The sequence below is a fragment of the Hermetia illucens genome, chromosome 4 (assembly GCF_905115235.1).
Source record: "Hermetia illucens chromosome 4, iHerIll2.2.curated.20191125, whole genome shotgun sequence".
NCBI lineage: Eukaryota > Metazoa > Arthropoda > Insecta > Diptera > Stratiomyidae > Hermetia > Hermetia illucens.
Genome location: NC_051852.1, coordinates 157,881,764 through 157,900,543, shown reverse-complemented (window position 1 = coordinate 157,900,543; position 18,780 = coordinate 157,881,764). Strand labels below are relative to the sequence as shown.

The window sequence follows — 18,780 nt, the reverse complement described above, 5'->3', positions numbered from 1 at the left end:
GGATTTAGTGTGAGCGTCACAGTTAGAAAATTGAGAAAATGGATGGAATTATCAATTTTTCAGTTAAGTTTTATTATTACGCTGAAATGTTTCCAAACTTACAGTATGGGGACTGAGGAGCTTCCAAACCACTTGCTTGCTCCAAATGTGTGCCTTCGGACGTGGCTATAGAAGGTGTCCAAATCCAGCGTATCAAACCACTGTTGTTTCGGTCGGCCTTTTGGTCGTTTGCTATCGACTTCGATGTTCAGACCAATCTGGGCAAGTGAATTCTCGTTAGCGCGAATTGCATGACCATACCATCGAAGACGCCTCTCTTGCAACTTTTCCACGATCGGTGTAACCCCATAACGATCGCGGATATCCTCATTTCGGATATGATCAAAACGTGTCACGCCACTAGTCCAAAGCAACATTTTCGTCTCCATTACGCAAGACGCCGTTCATTGTCTTTTTTAGCCGGTCAACACTCAGAACCGTAAAGAGCAACAGGACGGGCGACATTGCGGTAAATTTTAGATTTAAGACGTTCGTTGATACGTCGATCAGAAAGAACACCAATTGTGGACCGCCACTTCATCCAGGTTGCGTTAATGCGCAAAGCAATTTCATAACGCAGTTCTCCATTGGCTGAAAGCGTTGACCCGAGGTATTTAAATCGCTCAGTTCTGGGCATATTACTGTCGCATTCAGTCTTATCTAGATTCAATCTGAGACCGTGTTGCATGAGGCGATCATTCCATTTTTGGACAAGTTGCTTGAGATCATTTTTGCTATTAAATGCTAGGAAAACAACATCTGCATAAAGCAGTGTGTAGGGCGCTGGACGTTGGATGTTCTGTCCATAACAAGAACAAGGAGGAGTGGCGGTTTCTTTTCACGGACCTTCATTTCAACATCGTCATTCCAAAGCCAAGTATCTCTAGATTTGAACGATTTTTTGGATGTCTCACTCGAGAGTGGGTATTGCCACGGGTGCTTCTTATTGTTGGTCCGAGACCGGATTCTCTTCGATATTGTCGGTCATTGCATAAGGAGGCTTGGGCCGATCAATTTACACTGTTGTGATACGTCCGCCTGAAAGTCGAAAAATTCGCTTAGAAGGCGTAATAACTGTCCATGCACCATTTCTGCTGCAGTTGCGCCAAGGTCTTCTTTCCAAGCTGTGCGAATACCTACCTAATAGCACGACAGACAGTGCTTCCGTCCAGCGGCTATTGTAATATCTTATTGCTGCTGCCGGATGGTATGTTGTAGTTCTGATGTGGGTTGTACCGAACAGGTTGCTTAGTTCTTTAAACAACTTCCATTCAAACTGTTTTCTTTGATTGGTGATCCAACGTGGTGTGCCAAATCTGGAGATTCATGTATCAAGAGACACTCCTGTCAACTGTCAACTGTGAAGTATTCTTGATCGGGGACTGGTGCTACTTCCGGCAAACGTTACCCATCACAATAAGGCATCATGATAAGATCCAGATGAACGTGCTCGAGATGATGGTGGCGGATCAAAATTTCCCGACTGGCGTAATCACATGACGAGTCACTTTTGATCGCTGACAATTATTGCAACTCCGCGTCTAATTCCTGCAATCGGTTGGATGGCCGAACATACCTCTATGTTACCAGTTTAACGGTGGCGTTTGTTCCTCGGTGTGGTAAGTAGTGTAAGCTGTTAAGCTGTTGAAAACAGTTTTTCGAAATGGTTGAGTAATACAAGGATGGTACAGATGCATACTCACACCATAGCTTGTAGCAGACACCCGGAATTGGGAATTGCTTTAGTTGAAGCCTTGTGTTTGCTTGTTGTAGCATTTTGAGCTCTTCGTCCGCGGACTGAGACGCAAGCTTTGCATAATCGATAATTGATTACAACTGGATATTTGTGGTAAACTGCCCAATATAATTTAAATAGGTAAATTGACATGGTGAGCGCTCGTTCTTTCTGTGGAAGGCGAAAGTTAAAGGCCTGTAATCCGTAAAGATGCTGAACTTCCTTGCCTCAACCATACGACGAAAGTGTTTTATCGATAGGTACATAACAAGCAGTTCGCAATCATACGCTTCGTATTCATGTTCCGCTGATCTGAGCTTCCTTGAAAAGAAAGTCAATGGTTGCCAGTAACAATTATTCCACTGTTGGAGGACTACTCCAATGGTGAAGTCAAATGCATCGCAGAAAATGGCCAAAGATGCGTCAGATTTTGGATGTGGAAGAAGCGTCGTCTGCTCTAGTGCTACTTTGGAAGCAAAAGCTGCGGAAGACTTACTGGTCCAGCGACTAATATATCATCAATGTTGGCATAGCAGAAATCCAAACCTGTCAAAACCTCGTCGTTGAATCGTTGGAATGTTTGCGCCGCATTCCATAGCCTAAATGTCATAAACGGAAATTCGTAAATGCCGAACGGTGTTGTGATGGCAGTCTTTGGTAAATCTTGATCTGGATCTGGTTAAATGCTCTTACCAGGTCTATTGTTGACAAGTTTTACCATAGAGCGTTTGGGCGAAATTTTGGATGCTCCGAACTGGATACTTATCGGCAGAAGTGCAGGCGTTGAGTACGCGATAATCTCCGTATAGTCTTGACTCGTTATTCTTTTTAGGTTTTAAATGCAAAGGTTCAGCCCCCGGATTATTTGATAGGTGCACAAATCCTAGATGGATCATGATATTGAATTCCTTTTTCGCGATGTTCAGCTTGTCCAGAGCTAATTGTCTGACACCCCATTTTCTTCAATTCTGTCGGGAGGACTTATTTCTGGAAACTCATGTAAGATATCATGATAAGGAGTTTCTCCAGCAATTGTTGTGATGATCGGCATTGTTTATTCTTCCATCTCTCCTTGGCAGATAAGGTGCGGTGTTGAATGGCGAAGACAACCATGAGTCCGCAATGTGCTAAAAAATCTGCCCCAAATATGGGTTTAGCAGCGTCCGCTATAATAAATCTCCATGCGAAATCTGTGAGGTTAGCGATTCCATATGTGGCATCTGATGTTTCACTTGCACCCGACAGGTCGAACCATGCCTTTCTACACGGTTCTTGGAATTCTGAGCGCGGATAAACGCATATATCGGCATCTGTGTCTATGAGAAACCGTGTTCTTGTATTTTTAATAGTCATTGGCGCAACAATCGAATTGGATCAGGCCGTAAAGTGCGTTAGAGCACTTCATTCAAGACCGTAACGGTACACTGTAGGAGGCAATGTGATCGGCATTGTGCTCGCCCGAGATTATCACTCTGATTTGACTCAAGCACTCATTCACGACTGAGTTGACTGGTATCCGATGTCAAATCACAATACGAATGAATTTGGACCGCGACCTTCCGTACGACAGCCTTGTGCTCTAACCACTCACCTATTCGGACACTTGGATTTTTGTCAAAGATAAACAGGTGGCATGAAGACGATGAAACTGCGCCATTTGACACCTCTAGAAGCTGCAGATGGCATTTCCCGAAGTCCAGTAACACGGTTTCACGCATTTGGTAACTTCGGCATTAGACCTTTAGTAATATCAGCATATACCTTGGGGTCGAAGACTTCCGGGACTAGGTTGTGAATGTGATCGAGAATGTGAGCGTCGACATTTAGGTCCGATTGAATTTTCGGGTTGGGACTCCTGTTTGACCGTGCGTAGCTCCGTTCGCAGCTCTGCAAGCTGACTTGATAATTGGGGCGTTGTTTGCAGTTTGTAGTGGCTAACCATCCATGGTCACTATAATCGGTTGAAGAGCAGATGGCAGGCCTCTTAAACATAGACTTCTCACCAGCGGCTCCGGACCTGAAGTATCGCCGAGACACTACAATCGGCGGAAGAACTGGGAGGGTTTCTCGTCACCCATATATGTGTCCTCATGAGCTTTCTCATTTTCTCGTTCTGGCTGGCATATAACCGCGCCCGAGACTATTACCCTGATTTGACTCAGGTACTCATTTTCAGCTGAGTCGACTGGTATTCGACGTCAAATCACGATTCAAATCCCACTGCCACCAGCGAGGTTTGAACTGCGACCTTCCGTACGAGCCTTGTGCTCTAACCATTCAACTAAGCGGGCGCCCTCTAGCAATTACCTAAATTATAGGGAGTAGATCAGATACTGGACGAAACCGTCAATCAACTGTTTTAAAAGTTTTAATTCCAGACAAGTGGCTGGAAGTAATTGACACCTCCAAGAGAGATCCTGATTGGTATCAACGGGTTCTCATCAAACTTTAGAGCTTTGGTTGGAATTTTAATCTATTCCCAGTTTAATCTCTGGAAATTTGTTAAAATCAATATTTTAAATCTCATTTCCTCCATGGTAAATATGTTATCCTGATTTCCTGCCTGGTAAAGATGATAGAGTATCAAATTCCTGCTTTTGCAAAGGATATTGTTTCCTATATGATTTCCACCGGAGCTCTAATTTAATTTTTTGCTCCAAAAATTTGATTTAGGCAAACTTTTTACCTGTAGCAACATTAATTTTATCTATTCTATTTCAAATCCTTAATCGATTTGATTACAGTATGGTTTAAGGAGGCTTAGGACTTAATTGAAATCTTCTTTTGCTTTTATTTGTGGACTCAAATATTAGATTAACTTTTGAGCTGTTTTTATCCAGAATAGTTTAAAATTCTTTTCATCCAGTTCATGACTGCGTGACCAAGGTTCATAAGGTCTCTTTTGTGTTTATATAGAATTAGTGTTGGAATCCTAGACTTAATCCTTCCTACTTGGCAAATTATTTTTATTCAGCTTAAATTCATTTGAATTTATGATTATCTCTCTTTTATCAATTAATCCCAATATATCAATTGAATAGATTACATTCAGGATTATTGGGTAGATACCAAGACCTCCCAAGTGCTCCCGTACACGGACTGGTTATGTTTACAAAAACCTGAGACCTCAAAATCCCCTTTTCAACAAAACATTGAGACTTCTTGAATTAAATTGAAAACCCCACACGAAGTTGCGCTCTGTAAGTTAGGACTTAAGTATACACTGAAAGTCGTCCCTGTTTGTCGTAAGAGTCGACTAATAGATAGAATAGATAAAAATTTGAAACTAGATTGCTACCGAGACATAAGCAACGCCTTGGATAGGAACTGACATCACGCTGAATACCTCTGGCTGTTGGAAAATGGCTATGATTGGTTCCTGGAATTCTCAGCAACGATAGCGAGGGCTCTCAGAATGCTCCATTTCCCAATTCGAGCGGGGCTTCCAACGATATGGACCTTAAGTGCTTAAGCGACATCAGACAATGGTACTCTGGCGAGTATTCCTCTCCCTCTTGCTATAATAATTGCAAGATGTTTTTGTACTCTGGAAAACCAAGTAGTAGCAAACGCGAATCTGGTGTCGGGATATTTGTAATGGCTAACACAGGGCTCCCTTTCTTCACCGGTGAGGGGTTTCTGACTGCAAGATTCCAGTTCAGTTAAGGGGCATCACAATTGCACAATGCTATGCATCAACGGAGACTCCTGATATATTGAAGAAGGATGTTTTCTATGAGCAATTAAACTCAGTTCAAGGGGGGCTCCCTAAAGTTGGTATTATGATCGTGATATGTGATCTGAATGACAAGGTGGCTCTGATAACACTTCGCTTGGACATGTGATGGGGAAGCACAGTCTTGGTGACCGAAACGATAACGGTAAGGGGTTTGTGGTTTTCCGCAGCTTTCTCTGCCTCATCAGTGGTGGGATATTTTTCGAGCACAGAGCTTGTCATAAGGTCAGTTGGGCCTCGACTGACCAACACCGTACGAGCAATCAGATCGACCACTTTGCGATCAGAAATCGATTTTCAAGTTGTCTCTTGGATGTGTGTAAAAAGAGAGGCGCTGACATCGGCCTCGAAAGGGATCACCATTTGATAGTCACTTACGTTTGCTTGCATGTTGCATCCGACACTTCTCACAGAGTTATTAAACTGTGGTCCCCCAAATTCAATATCGACCCCTTGTATGATCCAGCTGCCGCTCGACAATGGGAAAGATATCTTGCTGATCGGATGGCAGATACACTGAGTAACCTGTCGAGAATATTGATCAGCAATGAGCCATCATCAAAAATGCTCTTTTCTCAAATGCTACACAGGTCGTCTGTTATGTCCCGAAGGGGTGTCATAAGATCTGATTAACTGCGGAGTCACTGAACGGAACTAGTTAAAGGCTCTATCGATTGCTGCGTGTGATGGCGACCGTGTCGTGCTAGAACGCAGATACTGAGCGAAATCCCGAGAACTTCAGCGTAGTGCCAGGAAGCGGGAAGCGGAAGATGCCACAGAACGCCATGATTTCACAAGTGTATAACGGTTCACGAAAGGGCTTGCTTGGGGTCGCAAATGTTTCGATGATCTTGTAAAGAACCTCAACGGACGACAATAATGAACAGTTGAAGAGGTGGGAAAAAACTTCACCACAATTTTTAACCGTATCACATCCAGCGAGCTTCCACCTCTTATGAATAAAATGGTTAATCACTGCAACATACGGATACGAACTATTCCTCCAAGCAGGGTCAATTACGCCCTCAAACGGAGTAAAGCAATTGGGATTGATGGTCTCCTCGCAGAGTTATTTATCGTTGCACATGCAGATACTGCAGATGTGCTACTTCTGCTTGTACCAAACTGGGGAATCCGAAACCATTGCCAGAGAATGGAAGATGGTTGTTAAGATTCCGAAGAAGAGCGCCCATTTTGAGTATGATATAGGGAGTACTTCTGTCATGTTCTTCGTAAGAGGAGTATTCTGGAGAAGCTAATTGCTGTTATCAGAGCGACATGTTGCGCTGAGGTGAAATCTTAAAGTGGATTCTGCCTAAGTCTCATTTTTTCATCGATATTATTTCCTTTTGTTCTTGTTAATGTTCAATGAACGGTGTCATCTTTCCTCAAATACTTCCACTCCGCTGATGTTTGCTTTCTCATCTTGTCCAAATAGCTTTGAATTTGAAAGGAGAAGCAGGTAGAGTTAAAGTAATGATAACACCAATAAAACATGGTTCCTTGTCTGACGGGTCATCGTACTATCCCTATCAGCATTCATGGGCAGAGCCTCGACGGCGCCGACCAATTTGTATATTTACGAAGTATGATTTCTTTCAATGCTGGTACCAAACTGGATGTTGCCCGACGTATGAACAGCGATAGATTCGCTTTCGCTGCTTTGTCTAAAATCTGGAAATGTCACCGACATCACGGTGGCATCCCTTAACATTTCAGTTATGGTCGAGTCGAAAGTATCAAACGATATCATGCTCTTGGATCGCAAGCGCATTGATTTCATGGTGAGGATGGATCTACCTCCTCCACTCCATTTCAGAATCCACGTAAGACAGATTGGGCGACTTATTAAACAGAACTTACCGTCCGAGTTTCGACCCCTGGGAGGCGCATCAAATTAATTGTTGGAATTTAAAAAACACAACTAACACGAAAGAAACTTTCGGAGTGAACTGTGCAGACATGATGCCAAAGAAGGGTAAAACACTATGGTGCAACACGTATTTGGCGAAACAGAGGAGAACGACAAGGATACTCCTCAAGCGAGCTCGGAAGTTTGATTCAGCCGCTTGATGGATTCTTTACAAAGAGGTTCAAAATGGTCTAAAGGAAAGCATAAAGTCGGCCAAACGATCATAATGGAGACGCTTTTGCGAAGAGACCAGCTGTCTTGACGCAACCCCAAAAGCTAAAACGGATATTTGTCAAAGAAGGTACCCAGTAGTTGGGTTATCTAGGTTTACTGAGCGGGAGGTACAGAGAAAGGAATGAAGAAACGACCAAACAGGCAGCATTCCAGGCAACATCCAAAATCTCACCTTGGGGTCGACAAACACATACAGCCCTCAACCCCCTGGTCTCTGGCATGCAAAGTAGTTTGACTGGAACGAGTGAAATGGGCATTTAACTCGTTCCATAGATATAAGTCTGCGGGCCCTAGTTCTAGTAATAGAAGGAATGCATGCCCTACGTCGCCACACCCAGAATATATACCGTGCATATTCCAACCAGCTGGCGTGATATGAAGGTAACATTTATTCCCAAACGAGGTAAACTCACCTAGGCTGACGGAAAAATCTTTCGACTAGAAAGATCAATAGACCGGTTCATAAGGGATACATATATCTCTAGGTGGCTATTTCACTGCAGGCAACATGCTTACCAGTCGAATCTGTTCCGACAGTTGAGTAGCAATATCAGCACTAGACAGCCATAATAGTCAGTTGTCATCAGGTACTGCTGGAACTTGACCGACTGAACAAAGCAAACCTTATGTGTGTGGCAGGGCACTCAAACATCGCTGGTAAAGAGGTAACTGACAGATTGGCCCGCTAAGGTTCTGGATTCACAATGGTGGGACCAGAAAGAGCTTTTGGCATTAAGGCATCTACTGTCAAGTCTATCCTGAAGGGGGTAGTCGGAAAAGCCTGCAAACGCAGTAGGCGAGAGGCCAATGAATAGGAGATCTTTGAGGAAAGCAAAATGGACCTAACAAAAGTGTGAGTGCTTGGAGCTGCAGCTCCCCCCACTAAGCTAAACTAACTAACTAAGACAGGCCAGGATTGGATACGGGTTGCTGCGCTGTTGATGATGATGATTCCACAAATCATCGAAGCCCTTGTAACTTTCCGATATGTGTATATTAGTTGTTGATCTAGTGTGATTCCTGGAAATTTCGCTTTTGTTTTCAAACGTACACTTTTTAGTGAATTGTACCATAGTGGCCTAGGCTAGTTTGATGCGCAGCCACGCCTTCCTGCACGAGGTTCTAATAATGCTTAGTCCAATTTTGAGTCTTTGACTTAGGGTGTCCTTAAACTTGCTCCTACAGATTAAAACAATATCTTCAGAATACTCTTGGGCTGGTATTTCAGGATTTGATGTCTTTTCAAGGACTTCATCAACCACCATACTCCCTATTACCTCGATAGTACCCACTCTTGAATAGTGTTCATGACTATAGTTGCCTATGACCTTCTCCACTGTTTGGAGTACAAGCGATGGCGGGTTCAAACTTTTTTCTTGCATGTATGGCACACTTTATTATTCAGTACCAAATATATATCTATATTTCCCATTAAATTATTATAGTATTATTAGAAGAAATGTTATTCCTTTGTTCGCAAGTACAATGCCTCATCTGGTAGAAGTATCACCTCCACAGGGTGGACCACATCCCTAGAATCAAATAATAAGAATGTTTTTAAAGTCATAAAGTTATTATTCTTACCCAATCCTTCTGGAAGAAGTGCCACTTGACAAAACAACTTCCATTAGACCTAACGAGTCTACTAAGGCGAATAAATTGACTCTCTCCACCTTGGATCCCACATTGGCTACCATCACGAAGGTGTCCTCATTCTGAAGTGATCTAGAAAAGTTCTCTTCATTAATAAAGATTCCAAGCAAGGTCTACCAATTCCTACCTCTTGATTCCAATTACATTTTCATTTATCGCTAACATTTTGAAGTCTCCATTTTGGAAGGTTTTAGTGTTACGTCGCAGCTCCTTGGCACGTTTATATGTATTAAGGTAACTTCTTACATATTCCCTCTCTCCCTCCACGTTAACCTGCTTATAATTCGAGCCAATAGGGAGCCAGGTGTGTGAACTTGTTGAAAATCCGGCATCTTTGCCATCACTCCATTGGAAAGGTGTTCTTGCCACATCACGACTAACGGCTTCATAATGAGAGGGATCGGTATTACAAGCTTGAGGATCAACAGTATCTTTCCAGGAAATCCAAACATCAGTCATTCCTATCTCCTCGCCCTGAAGAAATTACATTTTGAATCAATTGGCGTCAAGATTATTTCATTTTGAAAACTCACATTATAAGTTACGGCGACTCCAGGCAAAATCATAAGAAGCATATTAAGTAAATCAATTTTTTCGACCCCGTATCGGCTGGCAACACGTCGGTTGTCATGGTTTCCCAACTATAAAATCAGGGAATAAAATTTATTAGTTATCCTTTGCATCCCAGCTAAATTACTATATTACTACAAAAGGATGCCTGAGCGCTCTGGCCAGGGTAGAGACAGCTCATTGCAGGGTGAATTGATGAATGCGAATCAATATTAGACCACTGAGTAGTCGACCGAGTAATCAAATCCAGCTCGAAAGGAGGACCTTCTACTCGGTGATACCGATTTTAAGAATCAGCTGCATATACAGGAAAGCAAAACTCCGAGCATACAAAACAATAATAAGACCCGTGCTCCCTCCAACAGGTGTGAAACATGGACCATAGCACAAACTTCTGAAAAATTGGCCAACACCTTGGAGACAGAGGTCCTGAGGAGAATAATAGGAGCTAAACGAGGAGAAGACCAATAGTAAATCATATACAACCATGAGCTGCACCAAATATTTAAGGACCCTTCGGAAGTTGCAATGGGCTGGCCACGTTCAGCGTAAGGACGGCATTCAGATATCTTAAAGGGTATCCGAAGGGACAGCAGAAGGACGAAACCTGGTGGGGCAACCCCCAAAAGCGCTAGGCAGATTTTGTTGACAAAGATCGATGAATCCGGATGGTTAGAGGAAGTATCACCGCCCAAAGACCTAAGTGAGCTGCAGTGCCTCGACGACGACGTGTAATCATCCAAATTACGGATTTAGTCTGATAGCTTTTGACCAAAAACCTTTATTCTACTTCGAATACTTACCACCCAATTAGCTGTTCCACCCGCAGGCATTGCATTCATCCACTCGTTTATAACATTTTCATAGTCTGGAGCAGTTGATGTACCATTTAGTTCCGTAATCAAATGGAAGTTGAAGGGAACATGCGATCCATTCACAGTGCCATTCCCATAATATTGCATTAATACATCAAGGGGTGAATAAGCTTCCGTTAAGAGAATCCTGTAAAATCAAACAGTGATCATAAAATAGTTGAAGTCAATATATTAAAGGTGTCACCTGGTATCACCACCGTTCTCTCTCTGGAACTCATCTACAACTTGACGCCATTGGTAGACCATGTCAATAGTTTCTGGTTGATTTACTGTATAAATATGTTTTACGTAGTTGTAGTCATCCGGATTATTTGTTTCGCCAGTTAATGGTTCATCAGGGTATTTTCCATTTTGATCGGGGGCGACTTCAAATAAATTTGGTACTGCATCTATTCTGAATCCGTCAATCCCACGTTTCAGCCAGAATGTCATTACATCCTAAGTAAAATAGCCAAACTATACTTTAATCCCTACTTATCTCCCAACTGACATTGACGTACCTTCATCTGTTGAACAACAGCTGGGTTTCTGTAGTTGAAATCTGGTTGTTTATAGTGAAATTGATGCAAGTAAAACTCTTGACGTTCTTCTCTCCAAGTCCAGGCAGAAAATCTAAAGTGACTAACCTAAAAAGCCAAAGTCAAAGATTCAAGATTGTTACTGGAATTCAAGGTCAATGTTCTTACCCAGTTACTTGGAGGTAACCGATTTGTAGCATTTTTCGGATCGGGGTAACCTGGATGCCAAACGTAGAAATCCTCGTATCCTTTTTCTCTGTTAAGTGATTTAATGAACCATTCATTCTCATCACTTGAATGGTTTGGAACAAGATCCAGTAAAACCTTGATACCGATTTCTTTAGCGGTGGCAATGAGATCGTCCAGATCTTTCAATGTTCCATATTCAGGTTGAATATCGAAGAAATCAGATATATCGTAACCAAAGTCAGCCATCGGTGACTTGAAAATTGGCGAAAGCCAAGTCGCATCCACACCAATTTCTTTGAGGTAAGGTAACATCTCCCTGATTCCTGTTTGTAAAAAAATATCAAATTATTTTTATACGCATACATTCCTTTCTGAAGATCTCACTTGGAGTCCTAATTTAAATTATTTGCCCTAAGAGATATCTAAATCGCAGAAAAAAACTATTTAGAAATTAAAAGCGCTTTAAGTATGACGGTGGCCTTGATTATGCCTCAGATTATGGCTGAATCATGCTGCAAGTCCTCGCATGACCTCCTACCGATGGTCACTGAAAACTGCCTTGGGGCGGGGCAAGGGTGTGTAGGGTGTGTTGGGAGTAGGCTCATCAAACTGACAAGGATATGTTGAGCTTTTGGTCATCTATTAGGGCTTCCCCTCGGACACCCCGTTGTAGTGGTAGGAGAACCCACTACACAAAGGGTATTCAAAAGCACATGAGGGTGGAAGCAATGGAATGTAATTCTCCAAGTGGTAAGAAGTCACAGACTTCGAATCGACCCGCGACTTTGAGAAATCAGGTCGTGCGAAGGCACGGATTTTTGACCACTCAATAGTCCCTCACGGAGCAATGTCCACTTCGTTGGAAAACATGCACCCAGTGTCTTTGGCGGGGTCAGCCAGAAAGGATAGTACAGTAACTCCCTTAATGAGATAAACTAGAAACCTGACTACGCCGGCTTGTCGGTGACACTGTTGCCTAACTCTCCCAGGAAAGGTTAGAGGAAGGCTCGGCAGAAGGAAAATTCAGCCGCGCAGGAGAAGGGACTACAGGCTTGCATGCCAGAATCTTCTTCTCCGCCTCTATCAGGAAATCTGGTGATGTGGCCGCAACTGGCTTAATTCCGGTATGTGTAAACAGGCCATGCAGCCCGGACACCATGAATCTGGGAGGGCACCCTTCTGACGACAACGGAAAGCAGTACGAAAGAAGGTGAAGCTTCTTGAGAATGGGGACATAGATGTTACTACACCACCAAGTTTGGCGATACCTAGAGAAATCGAACGCAAGGAAGCGGAAGTTTTTTCGAGGAAGGTGAGGACAAGCTGGTATCCCCGGTGAGATCCACCCAGGACGCAGCAGACTCTTCAGTTAGCGGGGGTTTCCACATTAGATTTTATTTATATCTACAAACATAAAGGTTAGTCAAATTAACCTGCAAACCTGGCAAAGTTGCAGGACTGTCCTCATATATTTCTGGAACAAGAACCATGAATTTGTTTTAATAAAATCTGTGATACTGGATCAGTCAAGTAACTTCTCCAATGAGTAATCTTCAAGACCGAGAGCCTGGGTTATGGTGTCCGAATTGGTAGAGCTAGCCATGCTGAGGCAATTCCAGGATCTAGTCGCGATCTACTTACAATACCAGGTTAATGGCAAGTGGAGAACCGTCATAGTTGCCTCTACTTGCTTAACCTGTGATTTTTTGTGTCCTTTGCCGACCCAAGAGCTAAGGGATCTAGAACTGTATGCAGAATCAAATGGCCTTGAACTCTTAATAGGTTGTGATGCGGACACTCAACATAATTGTTATGGAAGTAGTAAATGCAATCCTAGAGGAGAGAAACTGATTGATTTTGTCACTTCTGCCGGTCTGATAACCGCGAACATAGGGGGCGCGTCTACGTCTTGGAGTCAACAAGAAATGAAGTAATTGACCTAACAATCTGCTCTTCAAAGTTATTAGAGTTGATTAGAGGCTGGCAAATGCTAGATGAACTCTCACCTTCAGATCACACTTACTTACAATTTAGTGTGACTTTTGCAGGTGAACAGTCTGTAATAAAGACCTAGGAAAACGGATTGGACAAAGTTCAATGAATGGTGACTAGGCGACTAAGAACACCTTGGGCTATTGGAGTGCTTTGAAGAGGCTTATACTATTTCAGAAGTGGGAGGGAGAGTATACGCAGTTTCTTCAAACCTTTTAGCACGAATTTCTTCCACCGATCACAGAAAGGAAAGGCAGTTTGGATTCCGAAAAGCAAGGTCGACGGTGAATACGACCAGTACGGTGACGAAAATTGCGAAAGCAACAATAGAGGCCAATAAATCCTCCGCGGTAATTACCCTCGATGTGAAGAAATCTTTCAATTCTGCAAACTAGTGTTGTGAGGCTTTAGTCAAATTAAGTCCAACCAAATACCTGGTGCATGTGGACATAGAGTATCTCGCGGGAGGTTATAGTGTTACGATTTGGACGATGGACCTAAGATACCTTGAACAATCTGTGGGGTTCCTTAAGAATTGGTCCTCGGTCTTAATAATCTGCAATGGAATTTGAGGTTGCAGCTCCCCAATGGGGTGGCAATTATTGATTTCACAGATGATATCGGAGTGACTATCTTGACATCAGACATCAAGGAGGTCAACATTTTGACAAACAAGGCAATTTGGAAGCTCAGACCCTGGCTAGAAGGCATTGGTCAAGTGGTCGCAAAGCATAAAATGGAGGCAATTCTAATTAGTAAACGATGGAAGCAAACGTTGATGAACGCTAAGATTAGCGAACAAACTATACACTCCCAACCAGCGCTTAAATATCTGGGAGTCATAATGAGTCAAGCGATATCTTGAAAGTTTTCCAAAAAAGCATTTAGAGTTAGAGTAAAATTATTGGTGCAAATGATACCGAATATAATCAGCCGGAGACAAAGCCGTTGGATATTTTTCTGTAGAGCTGGTAGGTATCGCTGGGGCACAGTTATTACCCGAGAATATTGTGGACTACATGCTAGTCTTCGAAACATTTTGGAGGGTGGTGGAAAAATTAATGAGAGCCATCTTCAATACGCTAAAGGGAGAGGAATTTCGCAATTTAATACCGAAAAGCCAAAAGACAGCAGCCATGAAGGGCAGTACACTCAAGACGCTGTATTGAAACTAGCACCACCATGAGCAAGGCGGTAGACGGACTAATGGTTTCCAACGTGGGAATTGGTTTCGTCGAGCTGGATGTAGCGCATACCAGCCGATACTGTGGATGTCGAGGGTTCCCTCAAAAGTGAGGGATGACAAGAATGTCGGTGCAGGCCATCTGAAAAGAAGCATAAGTTGACTGGAATCTTGCTCAAGAGCCAGTACCAGAACATTATGCACATTTGGAGAAAGATTGCGTAGAATAGGTAGACCGGTACGGCTTACGAGTGACAACAAATATCTGCGAAACAAGCAGAAGGGGAGTCCCACTCGCCTGCAAATGCAGCCGACCTCAAGATGAGATCGAATAGCAAGGCAGGCGAGGATGCCAAGTAGCCCCTGAGAACAGGTACATTGCAACAGCCAGCCACGAACTACAAAACCCTCCAGCGGTTAAGGGTCTCTCAAGCATAGCGCTGGCGGAGGGCAATTCCATTAGCGGTAAACTGTCATTAGAGGTGGAAACCAGTGTTGAGGCCAAGCTGTCAAAAATGGTCATCGAGCATCTCCTGGGCGCCAAAATTAAAACAGGGTAAATTCGTTCTCAGCCTACATTTTTCTCAAGTGATCTGCGAGTTGCACGTTATAGCATGCAAGAACCACTTCTCCTGGGACTTTCTCGGTTCGCACATCGCTAAGATCAGCGGTGCCTGGGAGGATATAAGGCTCAAAGTCGTCCCCTAAGACGAGGTGCCTAGGTTCGCATCTCGTTGAGCAAGATCCACGTGTCAAATCCCTGCGCTCCGAGGATTCTCATGGACGAATGGGTAGTTTTCAAGGAGGAAGAACCCCAGGCGAATATCCATTTTTTGTCTGCTCTGTATAAACGTTGAGTGCCTGGAGGAAAGGCAGACTTCAAAGTTTGGTTCGGAGTCAGGAACGCAAAGTGAAGGCGTTTTGCTCCACGAAATCAGACGAGAACCTGGATCCAGTAGACGTCACTATTGAGCTGTTGCAGGAAATGAAATTCGTCTGTCCGATTGGGACTGACGAGCCACATGCACAAGCAGGTCAATCTAAGCGAAGCACAAATAAATCTGCAACTCGGAAAGTGTGCTTCAGCTAATATATGTGTCTTCCTCTTGAAGAAAGACACCGACGTTGCGCAAACACAGAAGTCCTGGATTGGAGGAGGTGGAACAATCAATGGTATCCGAAGCAAATATTATAATTTATTCCGCAGCATAGGCCATTTATCGGAATAGAGCTATAGCATGTTTCCTCGTCAGGAAAAGCCTGCACGTTTTTTTTGTGTCCGGGTCCGAATTTGAGCAACCTAATTGTGATCAAATTAGAAGAAGCCGCAACGGACAATGTGTATGCCTCCTCGGTTTGTATGTCTCACGACCGATCAGCTCCACCCCAAGAACTGCAAGATTTGTCGTCCATCGTTGCTGCAAAGAAGACTAATCTGTTGATTAGCTGCGGCGCCAATGCTACGCATACGCTTTTTGACAACTACGAAATCAACGACAGTGTTGGATCATTCTTTGCTTTTATTATTAACACAAATCTATCGATATGTAGCAGGGAACTATTGTCAGTATAATTCCGCCTTAGGAACATAGAAGTCCATCTTTTCTCTTTCTTGGAGCTGCTGGTTCAGACGCACTTCCTCGCTAGCGAGGAGGACTGTGAGTCAGAGCCTTGTTTGCAGTCTAGGCCCTGTGAGACTACCAAATCGGTAATTACCAAGCATAGTTCGATAGGCGCGACCAAGAGTCCGCGAAAGACTTCTGACCATCCAGCCTCACCTCCTAGAAGTTGAAGACATCTATTTAAGGAGAATTATGGAGAAAATGTCTTTCTCTAAATTTCAGCACGCCTACCTCTAAGGCGAACCCACAGAAACAAGAGGTGGTTAGGACAATTAAGTGATCACTACAGTGCAAGTATTATTCTCTAGCTGTTTCCCTGCATATAAAGGGAACATTCAACAAAGTTAATAGCAACGACGTCAAAAAAGCCACTATAAGATAGGAAGGGTATCTTACACATTGAATAATATCCATGCTAAGAATTAAGATGATCGACTTGACCAGAGCCGTGACCTGGGGTACGCCACAGGGCGGCGCCATTTCTCAGCTGCTCCGATTGATAGTGATGATCGAAATTTTACGCATATTGGCCAGGAGCGCGGTGGAGGTAGTGGCGTATGCCAATGACTTGAAGATATTGGCGCCAGGTATACTTCCGTCCATTATGGGTGACGCCATTGAAGAAGCATTGGGACGCACAAATGCGGACGCGGCAAAAATACAACCCTACTTAGCACCTGCGGGATTATGTGGCGAAAGCTTACTAAATGCGCTGAATCAGAAAAGGATTTGGCCTTTTTTAAGGACCTCAGACAGATCTCTAGTTGCAGGATGGGAGGGCTGCTTTCCATTGTGAATGCTATGGGCTGACTCTGAACATCTAAGCCGCCAGGACTCTGGCCCCTTATTTTTATCACAGTAGTCATGGTCTTAGAGGTCTGTGATATTAAACTGCTGCACCGCAGCGGTAATCAGGTTCCTCGGAGCGGTCACGGATATCTAGGTATCACAGCCTTTCTAATTTATGTTTCTAAATAACAAAATTTTGTAACATATCTTAACACTCGTACATTTGTATACCCAGAATGTTCAAAATGCATTCAATGCAATAAATTAGGTAGTCTCATGCAGCTGTAAACTGTATCCAATGCAAAAGGACATTTAATGGCAGAAAAGAGTGCGGCTTAGATAGAAGCTGCCCAAAAGTATGTGTTACTTTTGGGACCATATTTTGTACTTTGCGGAATACCTCAGTGCTGGACGGACATCTATCACCACTTTGGGACACAAGACGACATGCATCTATAACGAAAAGTCGAGTCCCTTAATCGGACAAATGACGAACCCCAAAAGAGAGGAATCGTTTAGTTGGCGGGAAACTCAATGGAAACAAACAGCCAAATTGTTTAAGGGACTCAAAAACTAACACACTCGCGTATTTCCGAAATTTATAAACAGAAACGAAACTTATTTTGTTACTATTCATACCTTTAAGATCGCCGATTCCATCCCCATCACTATCTTTGAACGAACGTGGGTAAATTTGATAGATTGAGGCAGTTTTCCACCAGTCCTTGCTCTGATTTTCACCTGCTCCGTATACAAAAATACAGGGAGCGACGAGTCCTAAAATTATAACTCTGAGTAAAGTCATTTTGAAGTGTGAATGGAAGACTGACGAAACCCCCTGACTTCCACACTATATAAAGAAAACGTGTGTCTGATAAACCAACCTATCACATTAAAAATCTTCCTTATTCAAATTGTTATGTCTTTTGACATTAATATTAAGTGATTGATGGAAGCTTGTCATTGATGATATGATAACAATTAGATTAAGTGTGATCAGATAAAAGCGAAGATTAGCTTTTTTTCTGTGTTTAAAATTGATAACTTTCATTTGGTAATACCAAGATTAAGTATAAAAGAAAATTTTAATATTTTTATAATTGGCGCTAGATCCGGTGTGAGCCCTTGTGTTTGCAAAAAAAAAATTGTGGAAAATTTCATGAAAATTTTAATTCTTTGGTGAAGTTTCTCCTTAAAAATGCGTGATTTCTGTTTCATGAAGGTCACACATTCTAATATTGTGATAACAATTGAAATCTAGGTTGGCAAATGAAAGACTATCAGGTAATGCAAGCCGAATCTATCTGATTGCACATTAATCTCCTGACCACCTGATCTCAGCATAAAATCCAGAAAGTTCCTTGGAAGTACAAATCATTGAGGCTCAAAAATACAATAACAAAATGACCTTTCAACTAAAAGCGTTTTTTTATTTTAAGAATTAGTTGACGTCTTCCTAATACCCTTTATCCGTATTATCGTAGCTTCATAGCTGTCACTAACCCCTGGGTGGGGCATAGTAATAACGCGCCTCAGCTCCCATCACGACATTCCGAGAAACTTGTAATCCTCCTCCACTGCTATACGTCACATAGTTCTAGAGCGATCTGCTCATTGGCCATCCTGGTAATGAATGACCTATCCACTACCATTTCTGAACCATAGAGGGCAATAGGGCGCGTGACATTCCGGTAAATTTTAGATTTGGAACGTCCGTTGATACGCCAATCACA

The 18,780-nt window shown here is 42.9% G+C and overlaps 1 protein-coding gene across 1 annotated transcript; it reads right to left on the bottom strand.

Moving 5' to 3' along the window:
- Window positions 1–9,048: 9,048 nt before the first annotated feature.
- On the bottom strand, window positions 9,049–17,890 carry LOC119653556 (maltase A3-like). The gene is made up of 9 exons (XM_038058270.1): window positions 17,687–17,890; window positions 11,441–11,784; window positions 11,255–11,380; window positions 10,939–11,192; window positions 10,683–10,881; window positions 9,843–9,950; window positions 9,437–9,783; window positions 9,241–9,381; window positions 9,049–9,188 (listed from the first exon to the last, which is right to left on the bottom strand). Exons 1-9 carry the CDS (start codon window positions 17,850–17,852, stop codon window positions 9,119–9,121), a joined length of 1,755 nt encoding a protein of 584 aa, XP_037914198.1. The 5' UTR covers window positions 17,853–17,890; the 3' UTR covers window positions 9,049–9,118.
- Window positions 17,891–18,780: the final 890 nt, after the last annotated feature.